We start from the raw sequence: 27,227 nt of genomic DNA, 5'->3' as shown, positions 1-27,227 counted from the left end.
AAATTCTTACCCGAATTGGACCGCACCTTTGCGCAATAGTGACATTTTAGTTTGTCTGTGGTAGTTCTAGTAAATAGAAGAATCGTGGAATTTGTCGAATGCCGAAAATTTGTGATTTTTATTATATTTTTGTCGGAGTTTCAAAACGCACACTTACAATGTTTTAATTAATTTTCATTATGTATGCTGATGTGTTGAACCAAATCATGGAGCCGGCCGTTTCAAAGGTAAGGACATTGTCTTCAAATAATTTCTCGTATCTATTTGAAAATATTTCAGTCTAAAAAATATCTGAAGTTGGTACTTGCCTGGAATGGAATCTGTCGATCTAACTAATATTTTCTTAGCCCAAAGTTTTCGTATTCTTTCATACTTCGGCACTATTGAACGGAATTAGCGAAACATAGATTTGGAATTTTGGTAATCAAAATTAAAATAATAGTCCGAATGAAAGAAACATATTTTCTGCAAGGAAACACAGTATTCAGCCTCTATATTTACATTCAGTATTCAGCCAGGCTTAAAAATAAATACGTAAATTGTTTTTAATATGAGTGTTATTTTCTTATTAGCATGTAACTTAAAGCTAATCAATCACCTTCATGGTGTAACTGGTTAGTGATGTCATCTGATGATCAATTATTGCAATAAACACCAGTAATATAATCTGTGAAGGTAAATTATCTGATTGTGTACTTAGAAAAAAAAATGTTGTCTCTTGTCACTTCATTAAAAATTAAGATTTTTGGTTTGTTATGGCTAGCAATGTTTGGGGAAAAGTTTGGAATTTAAAATGGCCTGAAACAGATAAATTTTCTGAGAATCATGAACTTTTTTAAAGGATGAATCAAGTTCCTGTCACTCGCTGTAAAATGTCTTGATTAATAATGGTTTCATTACTAAGTCGCTGTACTGATTTGAGTAAAATTTGCCACTGAGAATTTTATTAATGAATTTGTTGTAGGCAAACTTATATTTTAGTTATTGCTTTCAGTATAATATATCACATACAATAGTTTTTTAGTATATTTTTTTCCTGTTTTGTTAAAACTTTAACTCAGTACAGTTATTATATTCAATTATTTATCACAATTGAGTAAAATACTTGAAAATTGTATTAATCTAATTGTATTTAATTATGTTGTTTGATTGTAAGAACTCTTGTTTTGAAGTGCTTGTTCTTTTTATAGATTTTCACTTGGAAACTCTAAATGTTTATGTAACAAACTTTATTGACACACACAGTCGCTTGCAAGTCATTTAAATAAAATTTAAAAAGTTTTAGCATGTTTTTTTACGTGTATTTTAAAAATAATAATAATCTGTATATTGGTCAAGGATAAAAAATAAATTATGTGTTTGTTTATAAATAAAAATGAATATTTGATATCTGACCTACAATCTTTATTTTTTAATGATCATTGTAGTAAAGCTTATCAAAATTGGCTCAGTATTTTTGCTATAAAAACGTAACAGACTTTTTAAGTATATTTCAATAATATGTCAAATGATAAAGAATCTGTTTTGTAAATAACATCTTAAGTAATATGTTAAAAACATATATTTTAATGTAAACTCATTAATTTGTATATGATTATAAGGTGATATAACAAGATGATTCAAACATCAGATGTATGATGAAATGAATGCATGTTGATGAATAAGAAATATGCAGATATTTTAACTGTCGCACTATGTTGGAGTCAGCTACCAGTTCCACCAGATGACAGATGAATATCAGTATTTTATATGGAGTGACTGCCTGTCAGACTTCCACAACTCAGTTAACTAGGTAACAACATTTTTTGTGCCACTACTTGGCAAGTATATTTTTTTTATGCCCAGGACTTGCTCTGTGCATAATGGAGCCTATTCCTCCAAGAACAGTTTTAAAAAAATCTCTGGCTAGCATTAAGAGTTTTCTGGGATAAAATTGAGAATAATAATCTATACTATTATCATAAAGCTGAAGAGTTTGTTTGTTTGTTTGAACGCGCTAATCTCAGAAATTACCGGTCCGATTTGAAAAATTCTTTCAGGGTTAGATAGATCATTTATCGAGGAAGGCTTTAGGCTATATAACATCACGCTACAGCCATTAGGAGTGGAGTAGCAACGAAAAATGTTACAAAAACGGAGAAAATTATGTCCCATTCTCTCTTATGTGACGCAAGCGAAGTTGCGCGGGTCAGCTAGTATGTTAATATTTAAAATAATATACAGTTATGCATAGCATTTAATATTTTATAGGTGTCTTATTTCAAAACTTTTTGCTTTGTTTTTACTAGAAAAACTTGATAACAAAAAAATATTTACTCATCTACATGTATACCAGTTATAGAATAATTTATTCAGATACAAAGTGCAAAGTCAGAGGTCAAAAGTAATTAAATACTGTTGTACTAAGTCATTTGTATAATTATATAATAAGATATAATTAGTGGGATTTATATAGACCTGTATTATATTGCATTGCTCACAAGGGGTAAATAGAAAAGTACTCAATTTGCATATATTATTATCATTGTATTATTTGCTATACAATATTTTTACTCATTCGTATCGTCGCTGGTTATGAGTGTTTTGCAACGTTTTCAAAAAATATCCCAGTATATTATTTACAAGTTGCCCGTGACTTCGACTGTGTAAACAAATTTCCCGAAGCAAGAAGGCATATGTGTGAATTCATATTATAAGTTGTCCGTACATATAATTTTAATAAAATTCGTTTAATAGTATATCGTGAAGGACTAACAAACACGCATACAGACATACGTCCATCCTCACAATCTTTCTCATTAATAACATTAGTAGGATACGATATATTTCTTTCCTAGGCCCTTTTTCGTTATTTCCGATAACAAAGACAGTAAGGCGCTGTCTCCACGAGCGAGAGAATCGCGGCGATATTATCGTCGTGCCACGTATTTCTATACACTCTCTATGGAACCGTCTCCACACGGCGATAATATCGCCGCGATACGACGAGTGGCAACGAGAGTGCGAAACGTCAATACATCGGCGCTAGTCGGCCGCGACAAGCAGCGGATCCGCCGCGCGATCGCGACGAGCGCGCAGCGAGCGCGCTGTCAAATGCGTCGTCATTTATTTTCAATGTTGCCTCTTGTTTCGATAAGCTTTTTAAACAAGGAAAACGCGGGGATACCGTTACGAGTCGCCGCGGAATCTCTGCGATTCCGTTACGACTCGCGACGATACGCGGCGGAATTATCGCTCGCTCGTGGAGATTGTCCGACGATACAAGGGCGGACTCGTCGCGATTCTCTCGCCCGTGGAGACAGCGCCTAAAAATCGAGAGTACTTCTCTGTTCCTATTTCTCGAGTGTATTACGTCACGATGACGTCATAGTGTTACAGCTAAACCGACCAATTAGCGCTGTTTACCGCAGAGGCTGGTCTTAGTAAAGAAAGACGAAGAACGCAAGTGACGTATGTACAGTCAGTTTCAAAAATAAGTATACACCGTTACATTTTCAATCGCACTTTTTGTTTGAATACAAACAGACATAACACCATCATTTACCATAGGGGGAGGCAGAGACTATTTGGTACGATCTTCACAAACTTCCCTTGCCTCATTCACATCCATACATCTTGTATGGACATATCAATTTAATTATTGTTATTGGTCAAGATCAATGCTCAATGATTGTAAAATTACTTTAAAGTTAATATACAGTAGTAATTTCACTATTTTCATTCTCAAGAATGCTTTTTAACGTGTGTCAGTGTACATATTTTCTGATACTGCATCCAATTGTAACATACTGTAATTATAAAGTAAATAAATCGATAAGTCTGCGATGTGCGTGCTAGAGGGCGGATTTAGAGTACAGTTTTTTGGGTACATGGTCAACACAAGATCTGTTCGTTTGTGTCCTGGGGCCGTCAGTGTATGTACAACGCGTACCTGTGTTTCGATGATCTCGTTGTCTTTATATAATAGACTAGAGAGAATATACATACGTACCAAAAATAAGTTAGACTTTAAAATACTGTACTGACACCAGACACGGTTTGTCATGAATAGATCAATTAATTATCCATGTCGTATGCGATTTTATTAGGTTAATAAAAAATAATATAAAATATACTTTTCTACCTATATGAGCATATTATACGTTCTAGTTATGGTTACAGTCCATACGTTCATGTCACTAGCAGAGAAGCCAGTGCTTGTCAAAAAAAAATCTTAGCTGTGATCATTAAAAAAAGGTTGAAAATTCTTTAAAGATTTCCTTTGCATGTGGACATTTCTCTACCCTAGGAAGTAACTATTCGTACTCCAATATGCGTAGTCCATCTTCAATTAACTGTATTTATAATTACAATTTTCAACGCAATGTAAACACTTGAAATTGATGATACAATATTCAAGGTTTTGGTATCAATGTAAAGTATAATCATTGATAAACGTTTTGTAATAACCCTGCTTTATATTGATTTATCTATGATAGCCGCTATTATAATAATATTTACTAAATATCTGATTCTGTGACTGATATGGGAAATTAGTGTTTAAATATCTAGAAAATAGGCCTTAAAAAACGTTGAACAATATGTGTAATACACTATGCAAATCTTTCCGATTGCTGTGTATGATAAACATTGAAGATCTGCCGCCGATAGGGGGATTTGGAAGGAAAGAGGGGGGCTTTGCCCAACAGTGGGATACTCAATCAGGCTAAGAAAAAAAAACATCATAGTATCACGAATGAAACCTTAACACCATAACCTTCTTCGGCAACTTCATAACACCATAATACTTGAATACAAATACTTTAACCCTAATATTTAATACTTGAAGACAAATCCGTCTGTCAGTTTGTCTGTTACTATCTAAAGGTTACCCAACTGAACCGATTTTGATAAAATTTGCCATGAACGTATTTTATTTTTCGATAAATCCCTGATCAGTTGAAATAGCGAATAAAATTCCGCACGCACTGGACAGTTAATAAATTGTAAATAAGCCTAACAATTATGTTCATTGAACTATGAGTCAAGCATATACGATAAATTGACAAAAACAACAGTACTTTATTCAAATATAACGCTTTATGTATCGAGGAAGTCTTGTTTGGTTCAATACCTCTGCCTTCTAAGTACGCATGCACTAAACAAGCACTCAGTTTGACCTCGGACAATATTATAATTATTGACGTAATATACTGCCTAACTTGTACAATACATTGTAACCTATTCACCTCAAAAACGTTCGTTTTATGATAAGCAGTTATTGTAGTGCACAGTGTATTTAGAGGGAACTAACTCTACTCATGTCATTTGCTGTAAGCAGCCCAGCTTGTTGTTTTTTTAGCTGTAACGCAGACAAATTAAGATATATTGCAGTTTTTTGTCCGTAGGGAGGTTTGGATGATAGAGGCATAGCTAGATGGGCTAGTCGGTCGGTAAACGACCAGTAAAAATTAGCGAAAACTCTCCATATTTCGGTGTTCCGTATTCAAGTACTGGCGATGCTTTATAAAGGGTTCTTAAAAGTTTGTTCCATTCCAATTGTTAAAAATAACAGTCGCTATGCCATGTCAAAGGCCCCGGGTGGTTTGAATTTATTTGACACTAGCTTTTACAACTTCGTCCGCCACCTGAATTTTCCCATAGGAATGCGTCATTTTCCCGGGGTAAAAAGTAGCCTATGTCCTTTCTCGAGTATCAAAATATCTCCATACCAAATTTCATGCAAATTGGCTCAGTAGTTTAGGCGTGATTGAGTAACAGACAGACAGACAGAGTTACTTTCGCATTTATAATATTAGTATGGATATTAGTATGGATAAGGTTGACGGAACTTTACGAAGAAGGAAGAAAGGTAAAGACAAGAAATGAACGTAATACGTACAAACACATTGTTTACTGTGTCTTTGTGCACTGTGGTCGATAGTTCCTTATCAAACTGGTTATTAATTCACTCTCGGGCACATTGGTTTGTTATCAACAGTGAAATAGCACACTTGTGAGTGTTATCTAAAACGGGATGCTATTGAGTATTTTTGCATAATTTTATCCAAATATTTATCTATGCAAAAATAGATTTTATCTCCTCGAAGTACCAGATATAAGGCAAGTCCTCCCAAAATCTTCAATCATGGTGATGAGTGGTGATTCATCTTTATAACGATACAAGCGGGGATAAGCCCCATTCCTAATTACAACCAACCTAAACATTTCAGAAGGATATCTTCTCTTCTCTCTCATTCAATAACTAAGTACTGAATTAGATGAAATTCGGCATACTCTATTTCAAATCTGTCTGTCTTTTCCGACAGTTATTTCTCCAACGTCGTTAAGACTGAAGAGTACTGTCGTATGATCATGTTTTGCAAACAAAAGATAGTTTCAAAGCATTTGCATAAAACAATGACTTATTTGCTGATAGTAAAGTTCATCGAGTATGAAACCGCGATTGCATATAAAACTGTAGGCATTGTGGCCACAATAAGTCGTTTATGTCCTGCAAAATTTATTATTTGCGTAGGCTGTTCATGCTAATGTTGTTGCTTGATAATAGAATCATTGTCTATGATTTATATTTGACGTTTTGTAACTGGCTTGGGAGACGGTGATAATATGTAAGACGGGATATAAGAGATTGGTTATGACTTCATGAGGTTCTCTTTGGGAATAGGCCTAACGATATTGCTATGAGGATGAGGAAAATCTGGATTTCTCTAAGCCTGGGAACATGTGTCTCTTGTGTTTCAAAGGTCAATGTCAAAAAGTATAACGTAACCCAAACCAATAATTAACAAAATTATGAGCATTTGACTCATTACTGTGTCACTGCTGGGAGGAGACCCAGTCTCCTCAGAAACAACGAAAAGATTAGATAAGCCTTCGGTCTAATTCTTTAGTAAAGGATCTAATTCCTCTCCTAGCAGGAGTAGTAACACAAAACCTTCACTATTACGTCACGAATCCGATCAATAAACCTCCCAACTTTCCTAACAGCCAAGATAATATTATGCATATCGTATCGTCAGTGCTTCACGGTGACGTCAGCGGAAACTGACCACGCCATACATAAATGAATAAAATTAACAGCTATGTAAATATTTTGAATGTTATTTACACAAAACAATGATGAACTGTGACACTGGTTATTTATGTATGTATGTTTGTATGTATGTAGTTTAATGTAAAGACCTTGGGCTGATGAACTATTGACATGGATACCGTAATCGTAGCTTTATCGAGAGTGTGAGTGAGTGACTCTTTTTGAGAACTTTTCTGTGTTCATTTTTACACTGCTTTGTTAGTAGTATTTTTTGGGTATTCTTGCTTGATTTGCTGTTGTAGGAAGTTTGATACAAATGACTATAGTCGGACGATGTAGTAGACAGAGATAAAAATGAAAATTTCTGTGTATTTCTAAAATACAATAGTTGTATCAAACAGGCGCTCATCAGCTGTGTAAGTCTGCGGGTCACTAAAATTCAGTTCATTCATTCTTAATTCAGAATGTTGTGTAGGTACCTCCTTCAGCCTCGAACCAAAGTTCTTTACTAAGTTAATGGACTTACGTTTTGTGATTCAGAATCCTCAATGTTCTAGCATCTTCAAGTCCGATCGATCTTCAGCAAGGTTCAATTTGAAGCTTTCGTTTTATTTGCTCTCAACAGTCGATAAACGATCTGGGAATTAATTACTTATAGCGCAGAAAATCTATACTCGTAGGTGTATTGGCTGCTTAATTGCAATTGAGTTGAAGGTTTCTGTGCTTCAGAAGACAAATTCTGTTAGTTTTTAACCTAGGCTTTATGTCTTCAGAAGGTGTCCAAGGTAGTTATATCATTAAAAGCTGGTGTTAAGTTTTGGTAACCTTCATAACAATAATTTAATACCTATAAACTATAATAAAACTACTTAGAGCTAGAGACCTTGATTAGTTATTATTGGCCAATATTATAAATCAAATGAGAACTGGCGTCGCGTGACCTCCAACAGAATTTATCGTTGCGTAATATTAGCAGGACCGACACCTAGGAATATATAGCCCTTTGAAAACATACATAGAGGTTTAAGTCCAACCAAACGTGGAATATTGCGTGGCACGGAAGCACGCGCTCTGCCAAAAGCATCTGATTTGAAAACTTTGCTACGGTACCTGGATAAAACTCAAGCATTTACTAGTTAGTTCCTCTTTAAAATGTCAGTGTTCCTTAAACCAAAATGGTAGATTCGAGAATGCTGTTCCTTATCGAATCGAACACTTTGGTTTAATTATAGACACATATCGACAGTCTGTCCGTTACGCTTTCACTAAGAACTACTGAACCGTTTGATTGGCAATTAGGTATGATACATTATATCACGGGAAAGAAGATGAGCAAATTTTTTTTACTACATCTGGGGACAAATTCTATGGTTTTAAACACGTATGACTTATAATAGTTTTTGCTCTTAAGACTTAAGTTATCCTTGTACAGTGTACGTAATAGTAATCGGAAGTTACTATTTCCGTTCTAAGATTATTCACAACATTTAGAGACGTACAAGGTTTCCTCACTATGTTATCCTTGATTCATTCACTGTTAGTATTTGTTGATTCAATTGATAACTGTTTGAACTCGCACGCTCTTTTGTATAATATTATATTAACTTTGTTTAGTCTAATACATAAGTAGGTGTATCAAAATGAACCTGCTTGACAAGTATCATAATACGCTGTTAGTGAGTGTAGGTGTGCAGTCCACAATGATAGTGCGATCACCGTCCAATATAGACGGTTAAGGTGACGAGACATTACAGCATTAAGTCAGCAAATATCACATGAATAGCGCTAAATATGACAATTCAATGAGTTCAAATTAAATTTCTATGGAGTGTCTGAAGTTCTATATTCATATGAGCTGTAAGTAAGTACTCGTTCGGGTCTGTTAACGAAAAACGAATCCAAGCGCTTGGCTCGAATAAGCAAATCGTTTGATCAATCCTTTGGTCGCTGATTCATCTGAGTACTTGTGAGGCTTTGCAAATAACTGTCCAAGATCCAATCGCCTTCGAAATTCGCCTTTGAAATAGAAGCACAAGAACTTATAGCGAATACATTAATTCTTGATGCCGGAAAGTCAGAGACTCACACCTGCTTATGTTGTTTCTGATGCTCATACACTTTGATCACGTCATAAACATTCGCAATTAAATTCGCACTCGGTTACAAGTAAATGTACAGTCACCTTTACATTCACGTGAGTCACTGATCATTGTCACACTTTACACTTTATACCTACTATACTGTTCACTACAGTCCTTGTGGTTATTGGCCAGAGGTCAATATTTTTGCTTAGCTTCTTTATTATACGATTGACACATAACGCGTTTTTGTTGTGATTATGTAAGGATGAGTAAGCGGGTACAGTTTATAGACTGAATAGCTGATGACCCGCGCAACTCATATTCATATCATTTCAAGGTCATATTTTCCCCGTTTTGGTAATTTTTTTTACTGGTACTCTGCTCCTGTTGCTCGTAGCGTGATGTTATAAGGCTATAGCCTTGGGGGTTGGTTAGGCTATCCAACAGTATTTTTATTTTAGTAGTTCCTGAGATAAGCGCGTTCAAACAAACCACCTCTTCAGCTTTATAATATTAGTATAGATTAGTGGTTGGGTAAAGAAATATGAGGTGGTAGCCACTCAGTATTTCAATACAGTCCAACAACTTAGTATAGAGCCTTGGCATGCAAGATTAATCCAAATTATTCCTTCAGGTTACGGGTCATTACTGTTCTTAATTTTGTATGCAGTCGACCGCTGCGAGCCTTGTATACAAGAATCTCTACTAATTTTTTAGTCTATTGTTGTTAAGAACTAACAAAAGTGTAGGGCGAAGCTTTCTGAAGAAGAAATACACCAAACAATCATGTTTAGCTTAAAGCACTTCCCAATTTTATGATGCTACAAACTTCTTTCTTCTTCTTTCTTCTTCTTCTTATAAATTAATACTATAATCCTGTAGCGGCGAACGCTATTTTTACATGAAACAAACATTTGATTACTGCAAATCACCCGGGTGGTTTGGCGACACTAAAGTAATTACATTTATACTCCAAGCTTCATCAATATCAATTCCTCTAACCGGAGTTTTACTACTTATTGAATTTTCTTTTGCCACGTGTATCTATAAGAACTAGCTAAAGCTAAAAGCTAGAAAACGTACCCTTTGTATTAATCCAGGTTATAAGCTATCAGTGTTTATCAAAAACAGTTTTTCGTAAGAGATATAAAAAAACATCCATTTTCAAATTTATAATATTAGGTCGGGGAAAAAGCCTTTTCGCATTATAGTATGAATGAACTTGTGATAAAATCTCTTTAGCTTGCACAAATGAGTACATTTGTACATTAGGTTTATTTCAGTGAGCTCGTGAGGTATCCAAATATGGAGCTTTTTTGTGTAGAGAAAAGATTTTATTACAAGTTCATACATTACTTATTATAATGCGAAAAGACTTTTTCCCCGACCTGATATTAGTAGGATCTTAGGAAGTGGATCAGTAGGTCTTCAGATTACCTTGTTTGAACAACATTACCTCTTTATTATGCTAGTACAGATTAATTACTCACTATCTTGTCATGATGACAGATAATAATGATGCGCCAGCTCCACTTGAATTATCTTGATAAGTGACTACGCGAAATACCTTCATGCTAGAGTATTTGACAGATAGATATTTAAATAAGGCATTTGGCCGTGTGCAATGCAGATTTCTAAGTACAAAGATTATCTTTACGATAATGGAATCGACGAAATGATCCTGTTTTCAGCACCAGTTTTTTCAGCAGCATTAATCATGTTATTATCAAAAATTATTTAGACGTTAACATATGTATAGTAGAATTAAATCAGAGCATCTATATCAGAGACCTACTTGTAAAGTTTCTAGGGAATATTGAAGCTTTTTATCTCTTATAGGTTTTCTTATCAGACCAACTTTTTAATGAGATTAGCACTTTTAGGACAAACAATGTCTTCTTTTCGTATAATGTACTTATAATGACGTGATATAAATAATTGTGATACTTAATAGTATATTGTTATTGTTTCAGACTAAAAATCGCACTGCGATGTTGTTCCTGGGCGCGTGCAACGCGAGCGCACTGTTCGCTGCCACCAACCTTGCCATCGCGCTCAACCCAGAGGACAAGTAAATAACACAATCACTATAATATAGTATTCTATAGAAGAATAAACATATGTATAATGCCTATTAAAGTTTAACAAATTATATTACTACATAGTACCTACAGGGGCCGAAACAGGTCAGTAAAGTCAGTAAAAGTCAGTATTTTTGGACCTGGTCAGTAAAAGTCAGTTTTTTCGAAAATTGGTCAGTATTGTCAGTATTTTTCCAAATTCAATAATATTTTGGTTTTCCTCTGCTGTTGGCCAATCTTACATTCTCGATTTGCCCAGTGATGATATCAGAGGGCTGCTGTGGATGCTCTATATTATGTGGATGATCTACGTATATATTGAAGCATCACATGACTTCAATAGAATAGCAGATTAAAATTTACTATTTTTTGAAATCAGTATTTTTGAAGTGAAAATTCTTTAGCGCCGCTGCGCACTTTTTCTGGAATGGGTAAAAACTTCTAAACTCGCGTGAAGACACGTCACCTGACAAAAATTCGTAAAACCTGATTGAAAATTTGTAAGACGGGATGTTTATTAGAGTTTTTGGTGTTCATTAGAGTTTATTGAAGTTTAGTGGAGTTTATTAGCGTTTCTGGAGTTTTTTGGAGTACGTCAATTTTGCATGAATGCGTATTACTCACTTGCAATATGATCTATTTATCTATCGTATGGTTAGTTGTCAACCTAGAGTCAAAGTTGTCCAAGCCGACTGAAAGGCCTTTGACATGGCTTAACGTCTCTTATCTTAATCGACAACAACCGGGACCGACTTTATACGTGCCCTCCGAAGCACGGAGACGCTCAGTACAAATACCACTATGCGGTCATCCATCTTGCTTAACCCAGAGATCGTTTACCGACCGGTGAGCACAAATGGCTATGAGCGCATTGTAATAATAATACAATAACAATTAATAACAATATAAAAAGCTTTTTAATACAATAAAAAGGTGGTGCTTGTTGACTATTGGGATTGTGGAGACCAATAACCGAAAATAGGCTTTTTAACTGACTTCAAAAAAGGATTTTGACTTCTCAATTCGACTGTATTTTATTTTTATTTCACACCATTCACCCGAAAAACGGTTTAGAAATGGTCAGTATTTGGTCAGTATTTTTGAATTTTTGGTCAGTAAAATCAGTATTTTCGACCTTAGAATTTGTTTCGGCCCCTGTACCTATAAAGCAAAGTCGCTTCCCGCGTCTGTCCCTATGTCTGTATATAGGTATGTATCCTTAGATGTTTACAACTACACAACACAATGGATTTTAATGCGGTAGTAAGTAGGTTTTTTTAATAGATAGGGTGATTTATAAGGAATGTTTATTTGTAAAAGTTGTAAAGGTTCTGTTTAAACCTGGCGAAGCCGGGGCGGTCGCTATTAACATCATATAGCATAAACTCTTGCTATTTTAGCAGAAACTATGAACGACCTTGAAGTCCTCAATACCTAGATTTCGTATAGTTACTTATTGGCTCGATTCCAAAGCAAGTTAAACAAGCACCGTCTTTTGAAGTAGTTTGAAGTCATACGATATAGGTATAAACTAGTGAAAACAAAGACAGCTCTCTAAGGTCGTAGTCGTAGTGTGATCATATGAGCTAGTGCACTGAATCCAAATTCCGTTTTGTAAAAACGCTGTGCGCAGACTCTATTCTGATCAAATTACATACACGTTTGAAAACATTTTAGGGCAAACAAGAAAGTTTATACTTCAGACCTGCTTACTCCCGTCTTTCGAATACGATTCCAATCGTGACAGATTCGAGTTTATGTCAAAATCTTTTAGATTTCAAAATAGCGCGTGATAGGACGCTTTTTTAAAATAAAGACAATCTAAATCAAACAGTCCTATTAGTTTCACTTTAAACCAGCGTTCAATCATGCGCTAGTTTGGAATTTAAGAGCACGATTTGACTTTATGCCGAATCCGATTCAATCGAAATCGAATTCGATTTTGTCAAGAGTAAGCCGGCCGGTAATATCGATATCAGTCATTGTTTTTTGATGACAAGAAACGGGCAAAACAGCCTATACAGATAATCAATATTAAAGTGGAAGCATTTCGCTATCTTCGACTCCACATAAAAAGGTGATACAACCTCCATAATGGTTTCCCAATAGCCCGTTTTACACACACACTCTATCACGCAAGAAACAACAATCGCGTGTGTAAAGGGAAAGGAAAGACTACGCGCCGCGCTCTTCTGTCCGCACCCGCGAAGAAAATCGCGAGCGAAGACCGCGCTGCTTTCCCGCGTGTGATCCTGTACGCTCCTAAGAACGTGCGATAGAGTGTGTGTAAAGGCGGCTAATGAGTATTACATGACATACTCCAATAGTCTTCCAGTCCACTGATATCGTAATTGTGTTGTTATCAAACTGCCATGCAAGGACACACACACACATTCAATATTCAACTCTTTTACTTAGACTATATGGTCGTGTTTTGTATGGAAGTGATTTACAGTAAATATTTAACGTAATTTAGGTAAAGAAGTTTATGAGTGTGTAATTTTTGGAAGGTGAATGAATATAGATAGGTTTGCGGATGTCTGTCTACATTTTTTCACGTTACTATTTTGATATGTAAACTAGACAATCCATATTTTCTAAAGCTAAAAAATTCAGAACGCTTTTTGGTTGTGGTATTAATGTACTGAGTTTTAGATTTTTGAAAACGGGTCGGGTATGTTGACATATGGCTGTTATGTTGCATTCAGGCGGGACTGAAATACTGTCAAACTGAAATACTACAAATAGTGTGGCTAGGACTAACATTATAAATGGCAAAGCTTGGGTGTATTTCATACACCCTCGTTTGAAACAGTCGTAGCAGTGCAGCAGTCAAGAAAATGCTCAGAGTAACATAGTTATCATTTATCATTAATCCACCCTTATTCACACCGGTTTTCGCACATTACAGCCGTAACATAAAAAGCATATAAAGGTGTGAATCACTTAAACACTCCCCTACAAATCTGCTACGAACAGGTGTCAAAAACGCCAGGTGAGTAGTGACCCGTCCTTGACACACACTTGTTGACAACACTGAAGGTTTACGATCGCATTACATGATAGTACATGATACAACGTAGTCAGGCTATTTCGAGCTCGTCATTATCTGGGATTATTGATGGAGACGACTTTTAATGATGGATAATGGCCACGTGGATCATCTACCTGTCTTATAAACACACGTATCATAAAGTTGTTTTATGTCTTTCATTAGACTTTGTCCAGAAGAGGCGATTCCAACGCGCGTATTTTTGCGAACGTTCTGTCCATAAGAAGCGTGAGCTTCGCACGTACATATTTAGAACTCGTGCGAAGCTATGGGCGCCTAGTGTCTCGGTAACGCACGAACGAATTCGCCTATTATGGATACGGTCTCAATAATAATGAATTTTGTGCTAGAGGAGCTTTGTGAGTTTATAATTACAATGTAACTTATGTATATGCATTTGCAAGCATAATAGTATTCGTAATACGTTTCGTACGTATACGTGCACGTATACGTACGTGCGTGTGACCTGTTGCTAGATCATATCGAGAAGCTTTAGTTAACAGTAATTTTAACCTTAATGGTTTAACAATAAAATCGTTAGCTTACAGGGATTTACAGCAAAAGCACGCCCTAAGTTGCTCCATATAATAATATATAATTCCTATATTGTTTCAGGATCTCAGTGAAGCGCGGCGGCGTGCTGACCGCGCTGGGGTTCGTGTACTTCATGACGTTGTTCGAGCTGCTGAACGCGCTGGCGTTGTTCACCGGCGCCGGCGCACGGTTCAGGCACAAGTACCGGCTCAGCTGCGGCGATGTACTCGATATTACTAACAAGTGAGTACAAATAGTACAATAGATCATCAAAGATGAAAAGATAATTTGAGGATCTCTGAGGAAGTGTTTTGATAAATTATTGCGATTTTTTTTAAAGACTGCATTGTGATATCTCCTACATACATATTTTGAAATGCAGCATAACACAGAGTGTTATGTGAGCGCACTTAAACAAACTACAGCTGTACGACAAATATTTGTCTATCGACTTTTTTAAGATAAAGGAAGGGTCCCTGTCAGGCCCCTGATTTTACAAGAAGCACTGTTCAAAACTTAAGCTAAATTTCAAGATTTCAGACGTTCACAAGTCTAAAAAATAGGGACTACTTCTTTTAATCTCTGTTTTTCTCCCACCTGCAGAAAAAAATAACTGACATCTGATATTCCCCTTACCACTATCATATTTTGTTTCCTACAAGGTTCGTAAGCGCAGTACAAGCGGCACTGTCGTGCGTGACGGGCGCCATCGTGTGCCTGTGGTCGTGCACGCGCGACTTCATGCGCACGAGGCACTATATGTCTGAGGCCTACGCGTGGTTCGGCGCTGCCTACTTCTTCTATGACATATGGAGCATGTATATGGTGAGTTGCAGTAGCTCTAGATGAGAATATGGTGTTAAAACATCTTCTGCTTGATAGATATGTGCTGCAGTAATAAAATTGAGGAAATGTCTTGTTGGGTACATTGTGAAGTTATCATAGGCCGCCTTTATTCTGTAGGGAGACCCAGCAATGGAATAATAATCCATTAAATTGATTTGGAATAATTATTATTATAGTCGCGATACCGTATTCTGATCTGTGAAAGCGACACACGTATCGACAGATTTCATCTTCGTATTTGCAGATCTTGGGATTATTTTAGCATGTTAAATTAAGATACCTGCTTCTGAGGTCAAGATATAATTTACACACTATTTTTCTAGCAATTGCTTTGAGTCAAAAGAAAAATCTAAGTTTAGTTGAAATAGAATCGATATTCCTTTGTAGAAAGGTTCTTCTACTCTTAATTTCGAAGAATTTATGTGTCTTCTTTTTAATTCCAGGTCCACGTCCAAATGAATACAAACAGCGAGCCCAAGCGTCGTCCGTCGAAGAACGGCTCAGCGCCGCTGTCGTCCGGCGACAGCGCCGTGGTCAAGAAGAGCAGTACTTCGTTCTTCGCGTACTGCAGGCACGAGCCCGTCATCCTGATGCACCACCTGTTCATAGGCGGCTTCGGCTTCCTCGTCATCGTGGTGAGTCGCGAACATAGCCGATGTCGCTCGAACTGTGCCGATGTGTCTCTTGTGTAGCGCCACTGAACTGTCTCTTTTTTGTTTTTGTGTAATAGTCCTGAAACCAGAAGAGTTAAAGTCAAGTCAAAGTCAAATATGCTTTATTTCATAAACTTTAACAAGTATTTGAGATCGTCAAAATATTTTTTATCTACCACCGTTTCGGAAAAGCTGTTGCTTGTGAGAAGAAACGGCAAGAAACTCACGGCTTGCTCTTTTTAAATGTCAATATTTCCAAATTAAAAACAGCGTTAGCGTGGGATCTTTGATTGAAATAGAGACATGTTTGTGTGTAGTACCTGCGCGGCGAGCTGGGCGACTGCACGTTCGGGTTCGTGTACCTGATGGAGCTGTCGACGCCGTTCGTGTCGCTGCGCGGCATCCTGTCGCGCCTGCGCCTCAAGGCGTCGCGCGCCTACGTGTACAACGGCGTGTGCATGCTGCTCACGTTCTTCGTGTGCCGCGTGCTCAGCCTGCCCTACGTGTGCCTGCTGTACAGCCGCGTGCGCGGCCTGCCCTACCTGGAGGTGCGTATACGTGCACGTGTGAGCATGTGTACGTGAGCACGTGCCCACAGTCTTGCAGGTCGTCTACCGCAGTGTCCCGGTGCGCTCTCATCTCTGCGCTTCGCACTGTTATATCCGAAATTAGTTAATAAGTTTTGCTGTGCAAGCAATACATAATTATTATAAAAGCGTCACCGCCACGCGGCCAGTAGTCAGTTGTTGTTAGCAGTTAGCATCACTCAGTAATTCCATTAACATCTCCCGGGTGCAACGGTTTGAGTTCGTGTAGTAGTGTAATTTTGGGTCTCTTAATAAATATATTTCGGGTTTTAATAAATAGTTTTTTTTTAAAAACTCGCTAAGGACTTCGCGCAAAACATTTGGTGTCAGAAGTGGGATGCTGTTGGCTTTCTGGACCCGTGTTCAGACCACAGCATTCGGACAGTTCTTAGTGAGTGTGTACTAGCAGCGCAAGGTCGACGGTAAGCCTCCGCTCTTGCAGCGTGAGCCCGCATCACGTCAGATCGACGATAAGTCTCCGCCCCACGCAGCGTGAGCCCGCATCAGACACGCAAGTACACCCCTTAGCCGACTGTCAGCCTCCGCTTTGTAGCGTGAGCCAGCGCTAGCCCGTCAACCAAATTCTAGTCTTGACCTTGACTAGACTGCAGTCGACCTTCAGCCTCCGCTAGTAAGCGTGAGCCGGCGCCGCAGCAATCGAGACCAATTACCTACGTCTTCAATCTGAAATTTTTATACTCAAATTCTACTGAGCCTATAAAACCCTCTGGGTGTAGAGCAGCTCCGTGTTGTCAACGTCTTCAACTGTTGCCAGTTCCCATGATGCAGCTAACTCACCTGATCCTCTTCGCCTTCATCTGGAACACGAAATCATCATCAACGTAAGTCTTAACTTTCTGTGTTGTGTGTGCAGTGAAATTTTGTGATAAAAGTATTCGAAATAATTTGTGCATCGTTCTGCAACCCTGAAAAGAAAATCTTATTATAAAACTTCATTTTAAATTAGCCGTGTAACAACAAATAATCTGTATATCTAAATCTTATAATCTAATTATTATATTAGAAATTTATATCTACTAAATCTCAAGGTTATCTAAACATATACCTATTATTATTATTGTTGATTATCAATGACGGATTCCGAACTTTCAGTAAAATCTGAAAAGGAAAATAAAAATCCTACAAAAATGTCCAATGCTATAACTCTTAATTTCCTTACCAAATTTATTAAACCATATGATGGTAAAAGGGAAACGCTCCCCGCTTTTCTTACAAACTGTGACAATGCCATTTCACTTGCCTCCGTTGAACAACAAACTATCTTATGTAAATTTATTATTTCCCAATTGGAAGGTAAGGCACAAGTAGCATGTTCTTTAAAAACTTTTAGTAAGTGGTCAGAACTCAAGGATTTCTTAAAACAGAACTTTAGTGAGAAGAAACATTCATCACATCTTTTGTCCGACTTACAAAATTGCAAACAAAACTTGCCGTCGGAGACAGTCACGCAATTTTCCTTGAGAATAGAATCATGTCTTACGCGGTTGTTAGCAGATGTGCATTTCTCATGTGATAAAAAGGACGAATTAGTCGGTAGAGTCGCCGGTATTGAAGATTTAGCACTCAATACCTTCCTTATGGGTCTAAATCCGAGTTTTTCGCATATAGTTCGATGTCGTAACCCTAAAACACTAAACGAGGCGGTCACACATGCTATCGAAGAAGAAAAATTATTTAACGCTACCAAACTTTCTTCTAAATCACCGAAGACATGTTCGACGTGTAACAAACAAGGTCACTTGTCTTCAGAATGCTATCGAAATAAGAACAAAAATGTAAAATCTTATAATACAAATTTTTCTAATTCAAATCTTTCAAATCAAAATCGTTTTCCCATGCAAATTCAATCGTCACAAATTCCTAATAATTTCCCACGTAAAAGTTGCGCATATTGCAAAAGACCCGGTCATTTGATAACCGAGTGTCGCAAGCGGCAGTACAATAATCAACACCGTAATAATACTCATGCACAGAGTAGTGATGTACATAGAGGCAACGCAAATGTAAATTTTTGCCATACGAATGATACGGCCATGAACCATTCAAGCGTTAATGAAACATTAATTCCCGAACCTTTAAACTAAATCGGATTCCGAAGGCGTGTCGATCGGAATCCATGGGATTCAAAAATGACACAATTATTTCTAAATCTTATACAAAATCATATGATAATCCTAAATCTTATACTAAATCGTATGATAATTCTAAATCTTATACTAAATCGTATGATAATCCTAAATCTTATACTAAATCGTATGATAATCCTAAATCTTATACTAAATCGTATGATAATTCTAAATCTTATACTAAATCGTATGATAATCCTAAATCTTATACTAAATCTTATAATGATACTAAATCTTATACTACATCTTATGATTATCTTAAATCCTATACTAAATCTTACGATAATTCTAAATCTTATGATAATACTAAATCTTATGATAAATCTAAACCTTATAATAACTCTCTTAAGTACTACACAAACGACTTACCTTGTAAAGAAAATGATGATAATTCAGCAGGCAAACTTACCTCTTTTCCGTCGGATGATTTGTCCCAGTCCTTAAAATGTCCCAAATCTCATCAAAATAATATACCAGTTTACGAAACGAGTTCGTTTAATAAAAAGGTAACACTTCCGCATGTTTTCTTATTAACTAAGCATACTAACCGGTCACTCGTTCTACTAATCGACACCGGATCTAGCGTTTCTTTAGTAAAAGAAGAAAGTCTTTATCAAAAACCTAATCTATCTCCAGAAATAGTGAGACTTAAAGGAATCAATGATAGCGGTACATATTGCCAAACATTAGGTACTTTTCAAATGCAATTCTATTTATCTTCAGACGTGTTTTCTTATAAGTTTCATGTTGTTAATAATGTTCATCTTGAATATGATGGCATAATCGGTACTGATTGTCTAGGTTATCTTAAAGCTGTCATAGATTATGATAAGCAATGTTTAATAATGCAAAATCATACTTTACCTTTACGTTTCAAACTGCCAATTTATAAAATCCCTGCTCGTTCCGAAGCTGTAATCGAATGTGGAGTGTCAAACAGTGCAGATGAGTTACCTCTTCTTAAAGAAGCCTTAGTTCTTGATCATAAAATATCTGAAGGAGTATATGTCGCGAATTGTGTTGTCACCTTAAAGCCAAATCGTAGAGTAAATGTTTCAATTCTAAATACAACTGAATCTGAAATTGAAGTTAATAATTATTCCGTTAATCTCACACCTGTGGATAATAGCCTCACAGAGTGTCTGCCAATTTCAAATATCGAAACTGTAAATAAAACTTCTCTTTCTCTTACTGATAGACAAAATCTAGTTCTAAATCAAATACGAACCTCTCACTTAAATCCTGAAGAAAAAGCAGCTTTGTTAGACTGTTGTTCTCAATTCACAGATATTTTCCATCTCGAAGGTGAACCCCTCACCTATACAAGCACTATCGATCATTCTATAAATACGGGAAATGCCGCTCCAATTCACGTAAAATCTTACCGCTTCCCGGAATGCCACAAGGAAGAAGTGGACAATCAAATAACTAAAATGCTGAAACAAAATATCATACGCCCCTCTCAATCACCATGGAGTGCCCCTGTATGGGTGGTCCCAAAGAAGGCAGATGCCTCAGGTAAACGTAAATGGCGTATCGTCATAGATTATCGTCGTCTTAACGATGTCACGGTGTCCGAAATTTATCCTATACCTCTGATAACAGATATTCTTGACCAATTAGGACATTCTAAATATTTTACAACCTTAGACCTTGTAAGTGGATTTCACCAAATTTTATTAAATCCTGCTGACGCAGCAAAAACAGGATTCACAATTGTTGGCACAAACGAAACATCTGGTCACTATGAGTTCAACAGAATGCCTTTTGGGCTTAAAAATGCCCCTAGCACCTTTCAGCGTCTTATGAATACAGTACTATCTGGTCTTCAAGGATTACACTGTTACGTCTACTTAGATGACTGTATTTTGTACTCTCCAGATCTTCCTAGTCACCTCGATAAGCTAAAATTAGTCCTTGAAAGATTTCGGCAACATAATTTAAAACTACAACCAGACAAGTGCGAGTTCTTACGCCGAGAAGTGACTTATCTCGGTCACGTAATCACTGATAAAGGTGTCTCGCCTAATCCCGACAAAATAAAAGCCATCGAAGGTCTTCCATCTCCCAAAAACGCCAAGGATATAAAATCATTTCTAGGCTTAGTCGGATACTACCGCAGATTTATCGAAAACTTTTCAAAGATTACTAAACCTCTTACTTCTCTTTTAAAGAAGGACGTTAATTTCCATTGGACGCAAGAACAAGAACTTGCTTTCCAAACGTTAAAAAATAAATTAGTCTCAGCACCTTTGTTACAATATCCTGATTATTCAAAGCCATTCATTCTTACCACTGACGCATCTAATTATGCCATTGGAGCCATTCTTTCCCAAGGTGAAATCGGCAAGGATAAACCGATAGCCTATGCGTCAAGGACCTTGAACAAAGCAGAAGGAAACTATTCCACAACGGAAAAAGAACTTCTAGCTATTCTTTTCGGTGTGAAAACGTTCCGCCCCTATTTATATGGCTACCAATTCAAAATCGTTACGGATCACAGACCTTTAGTTTGGTTGTTCAATGTCAAAGATCCAGGTAGTCGTCTTATACGATGGCGACTTAAACTAGAGGAATATAATTACGAAATCGTCTATAAACAAGGTAGACTAAATTCTAATGTCGATACTTTATCTAGATATCCCGTAAACGCCTTAACTTCTAACTCAAATTTAAATAAATCAACTTATGAACAATACTTCAAAAAGCAATTTTTAAAAACCGCATCAAACAACGATACTGTCATAGAAGAGCATAGTCAATCCCTTCATTTAGCCAAACAAAAATGTATAGCATGCCCGATGTCTCTGGACCTTGATTACTCTATGCCACATTGTGAGCAGTTGTTATCACTCGTAGAAAATGCTGACGAGTTACGCGCTCGTGAACGTGAACTTGAAACCGTTCACACTGTAGATTCTAATAATAGAATGTTAAAATTTATAATATGATATCGTATATTTTCCATGGCACTCAAATTAAAGTGCATATCTATAAAAATAAAATCATATATCCTACTCCCGCTGAGGTCCCGAATATTTTAAAAGAAAATCATGGTACCACTATTGCTGGTCACCCAGGCGTAAAAAGGATGTACAATAGGATAAAAGCATCCTATTACTGGAAATCTATGCGTTCAGATATTGAACGATTTGTAAAAGATTGTAGGCTATGTCAAATAAACAAACCTATGCGCTCTTCAAACAAAGCACCAATGGTCATTACCTCCTCCAGTACCAAACCGTTTGAGAGATTAGCTCTCGACATTGTCGGTACTCTGCCCGAAGCTGGCCTTCAAAAATTCAGGTATATACTAACGCTTCAGGACGATTTGACCAAGTTTTCTTCCGCTTATCCTATGATAACATGTTCGACTGACGAAGTAGCACGAAATCTAATTCATTTCTTTTCTCTATTCGGTTTTCCAAAAATGATTCTTACTGATCAAGGTACCTGTTTTACCTCCGATCTCTTCAAACAATTAACAGAAATTCTTAAAATTAAAAATCTATTTTCAACCCCGTATCACCCTCAAACTAATGGCGCTCTAGAAAGGAGCCACGCCACTCTCAAGGAGTATCTAAAGTCGTTCGTAAACGAAAATCACGACGACTGGCATTGCTATTTAGCGACTGCCATCTTGTCCTATAATACAACGCCTCATTGTACAACAGAATATACTCCCTTTGAGTTATTATTTGGCCACAAACCTTCCATACCCAGTAGTTTATATGAATCAAATGATAGCACTACCTATCACGACTATATTCGCGCCTTACAATACAGGATGCGTTTTGCTCGCGAAAGGGCCTTAGAAAATATAACTAAAAGTAAAGAAGCATCAAAGAAATATTATGATACAAATTCCTCATCTAAAACTTACAAAGTCGGCGATATGGTCTATTTAAAACATCATCATAGGTTAAGGAAAGCCTTATCTCCAATTTGGAAAGGTCCCTATAAAATAGTAAAAATTCATGGTAAAAACAATGTTTCTTTAAGCATAAATAGAAAACATGTCAAATATCATGTTAACGAAATTAAACCAGCGTGATTTGCCATTGTTACAGATTGGTTTTGGCTGACCCCATCGAATATATCTCTCATAGTCCGGGTATATACTTTGACCCGACATCAATTGCATATTTTTACAACGACTTCTGGAATGTGATTACTCACGTCGAAGTCGCCCCTATCAAACCTTATTTAGATAAAATCCAAAAATCTATTTTAAGTGTATCTGCTTTCTGTGAAAAAGCAAAGAATTTAGCTATAATTTCGTTAGATTGTAAAAATGCGATTGACCCTTTAGAAATATTAATTAATGCTAATTTTCTTAAGTATAACTCTTTATCTCACCTTATCTCTGAAAGATTCAATGATCGTTCTAAAAGGTCACTCGAATTAGGTGGCGAAATATTAAAGTTCTTTTTCGGTACTCTAGACGCAGATGACGCTAGAAAATACGATCAAGCTATTACATCTTGTCAAGAAAATGAAAATCAAATATTTTCCCTCATGAAGGACAACATACACGTTGTTCAGTCCACCATCAGTAACTTTAATATTTCCATACACAAATTAAATGAAAATGAAATTAAATTAGATAAGCAAATACAAAAACTTAATTACATATTTACTGAAAATCATAAAACAAATACTAATTTAATGAATATTGAGAAAATTAATTCCCTATTTAATGTTTTAGAAGGATCATTATTGTCAATCTCTAATATTCTTGATACAATTTTAAATTCTATTTTATTTGCAAAGGCAAATATTTTACATCCCTATGTCCTATCTCCTACAAAATTATATAACGAACTTTCAAATAGTAAACAATTTAAATCGAATGTTGAATTTCCTGTAACCTTATCTTTACAAAATATACATAATATTATAGATCTGTCACAATTAATTGCGTATTATTATAATAATAAGATTATGTTTGTAATCCAAATTCCTCTGATTAACCCTATGAGGTTCAATGTGTACAAAAACCTACCGTTACCTACTCCTCAAGAAGGTAATAACTTTTTAACATATGTATTGATTCACCCATCTAAACTCTATATAGCAATAACTGATGATAGATTAAACTACGCAATGTTAGATGATATAACTAGTTGTAAGAGTGTCAATACAAATTATATGATATGTCCTTTACCTTCTATTTTGTCAACGATCAATAATCCTTCCTGTGAGTCAAAACTGTTAACGGAAGTAACCTTGTCACTTCCTGATATTTGTCACAATAAGCTTATTTATGGTAACATTAATATTTGGCAAAAATTAAATAATGGAAAATACATATTTGTCCAATCCAAACCTAATAAGTTAACATTAAAATGTAATCATAATATTAAAGATTATTCTCTGCAAGGCACTGGCCTGTTATCTTTGGAAAATGATTGTATTGCGTATTTCCAAACCTTGCAATTCTATCCATCACATACTTATAAAAGAATTTTACCGAGTCAATTGTCAATCAATTATGACATAACAGAAGATGATTGTTGCAAATTTAATATACTAAATGACAGTTTACACGAAATTTCTCCTATTTCATTGACAAACATAGATTTAGAATCATTTAAATTAGCTTCGCATAAATTAGACAGTTTAGAAAACCAGATAAATAATGTAAAGAATCAATCTCACATTATTAAATATGGTCATTACTATTCAACATTAACTTATGTAATAGTTGGTATAATTGTCATTTACTCACTATATAAATTATATAAAAAATGTTTTGCTAACTGCATTAACCCATCCTGTTGTATACAGATATATAACCATTGTTATAATGATAGTAAAAGTAGTAATGAAACTTCAATAAATCACTCTATGGAATTAACTAATGTATCCGAAAACTCTGAAGGATTTGACAGAAGGTCAATTCAAAGCTTACCTGAAATTGAAATAAATAAAATGAATAAGAATGTAAAATTTAGACCTTTTGAAAAATCTAATCGCAACCTAAGCATTTATTAGGTAACTACTTATAATTACTATCTCTAATCTATATTCTAGAAGTAAAATTTACTTTTCTATTTTGTTTCATGATTTATCTTAAGTTTTATTATATAAAGTGATCTTTTATATATATCACTATGATTTTAATATAAAACTAATGTTTTCTATTTCTTAGTAATAACTAAAATGTTTATATGATTGTAAAACTCAAGCTCTTGCACGCTGTTTAGTTTTTAAAACTTCGCGTTCTTCTTATTTAAGATGAAGCTCCGTTTTCAAGGGGGGACGTGTTATATCCGAAATTAGTTAATAAGTTTTGCTGTGCAAGCAATACATAATTATTATAAAAGCGTCACCGCCACGCGGCCAGTAGTCAGTTGTTGTTAGCAGTTAGCATCACTCAGTAATTCCATTAACATCTCCCGGGTGCAACGGTTTGAGTTCGTGTAGTAGTGTAATTTTGGGTCTCTTAATAAATATATTTCGGGTTTTAATAAATAGTTTTTTTTTAAAAACTCGCTAAGGACTTCGCGCAAAACAGCACGCGCGCTGCTGATAGCGTGCAGGAATGGTTGCTCTGCTCACGATCAGAGGTGCAGAGTTTAAACCCCAGTTATTCATTATTAACGATTCACCATCATGGATCACGGTTTCTGAAATCGCCGATTCAAATTGAGTTAAGTACCTAAATAAACGGTCGTATCGGCTGCTATTGGGATGGTATGGGTCATCGTACAACACAAAGAAATAGGACAGTTATTGTTAAATTTGAAGTACAATATTTAATTAAATGGTGTTAATTATTTGGAAATCAGAAATGATTTATGTACACTGATGCAATTGTCTCGATCGCCAACCACACTAGCGACACCTATTGGGAGCAAAATCGAACTTTCTTTCCATTGTTTTTGGCTTTGGATTTCTTGTACAGCTAAAAGTTAAGAAATGTGTATGTTTATTGCAGGCCATTCAGTCGCTGCCGACGGGCTGCAAGATCTCGATCTGCATCCTGCTGCTGCCGCAGCTGTACTGGTTCTACCTGATGTCGATGGGCGCGCTGAAGATGCTCCTGGGCGGGTCGACCTCCCCGCCCACGCCGGCGTCCCCGCCCGCCCAAGCGCCAGCGTGGGGCGGCGACACGCGCAAGCGCAGCTGATGGCGCCGCCGCCGCCCCGCGCCGCGCCCCCGGGCCCCGCGCACATAGCTGCCGGGACACAGGACTACACCGGTACCCCCAGGAACATACTACTTCAATTTATTGAGCTTTTCTATTGATTCTGTATGTTGTAAGGTCTTAAACCAAAGTAGATTGGTAATAGATCTAATTTGACATATACGGTGGTTATACATAATCGTACAATGTAGTCTCTGCATATGGCAGCCGTTGCGCTAAATGTCGTATATTTTATTCAACTAATTTTCTGTCTACATTTGAATCACTAATCGATATAACTAACTCTTTAGAAATGTCCTTAGAACATACAAATTCAATAACAAAACTCCAAATGAATATATTATTGTAACAAACGTGCTACACGTACATTTGACGTATAACAAATAATTGACGAAATAGTCATATATTGTAGATATCTAGTGGGTATTGCTCATTAGGCTTTATTTAACCCACTAAATAACGTCGCTTTGAAGAAAAGTCTTCAATTTATATGCAAAACACAGGCCGGTGTAAGTGAGAAATGCGAACACACTTCGTATGTTCGATATAAAATAATGTTATAATATACAGAGCTTGATGGCCAGTAGACCCGTTATAATATAAATGAATTTCGCTTAGAAATTATAATCTAGAAATTGGCTGACAAATAAATACTAAAATTTAACATACTAGTGTCTCCATCTATCAGTTACAGTCGTAGTTAATGTTGTTTGTAAACGACAACAGATGGCGCTGTACTCAATTTTATGTACGAAATTGTAGTACAGAGCCATCTATTGTCAAATAGATGAACTGTTTATAAATGGCCACTAAATTAAATGGTTGCTAGCATTTTAATATTTAACTAAGTCATTAAATTCTATAGATGTATTAAATGTCGAATAATAATATATTAGACGCAGCGAATAGGAGGAATCTCCATTTTAAAAATATTTTTGTGCTTTGATATATTTTCGTAAAATGTTACCTTAAGTATGTTTTTAGAGATTTTTGAAAACGTCCAGTTTTAAGCATTTTTCTGTTATCTGCTTCGTATTGATTGTCTTAGCACAACAAT

General features: G+C 36.1%; 1 protein-coding gene and 1 long non-coding RNA gene across 2 annotated transcripts; one reads left to right on the top strand and one right to left on the bottom strand.

Annotated features, from left to right (window-relative positions):
- Window positions 1-75: 75 nt before the first annotated feature.
- Window positions 76-26,281, top strand: LOC142981385 (ceramide synthase). The gene is made up of 7 exons (XM_076127272.1): window positions 76-227; window positions 11,091-11,188; window positions 14,866-15,027; window positions 15,447-15,609; window positions 16,074-16,265; window positions 16,601-16,831; window positions 25,961-26,281. Exons 1-7 carry the CDS (start codon window positions 180-182, stop codon window positions 26,150-26,152), a joined length of 1,086 nt encoding a protein of 361 aa, XP_075983387.1. The 5' UTR covers window positions 76-179; the 3' UTR covers window positions 26,153-26,281.
- LOC142981386 (uncharacterized) lies at window positions 16,842-20,326 on the bottom strand. Its single transcript, XR_012959932.1, has 3 exons — window positions 20,246-20,326; window positions 19,882-20,044; window positions 16,842-17,688 (listed from the first exon to the last, which is right to left on the bottom strand). It is a non-coding gene; the product is annotated as an uncharacterized LOC142981386 (long non-coding RNA).
- Window positions 26,282-27,227: the final 946 nt, after the last annotated feature.

This window comes from Anticarsia gemmatalis, chromosome 20 (genome assembly GCF_050436995.1).
Source record: "Anticarsia gemmatalis isolate Benzon Research Colony breed Stoneville strain chromosome 20, ilAntGemm2 primary, whole genome shotgun sequence".
NCBI lineage: Eukaryota > Metazoa > Arthropoda > Insecta > Lepidoptera > Erebidae > Anticarsia > Anticarsia gemmatalis.
The sequence above is the reverse complement of the archived record's forward strand: the minus strand, read 5'-3'. Positions and strand labels throughout refer to the sequence as shown.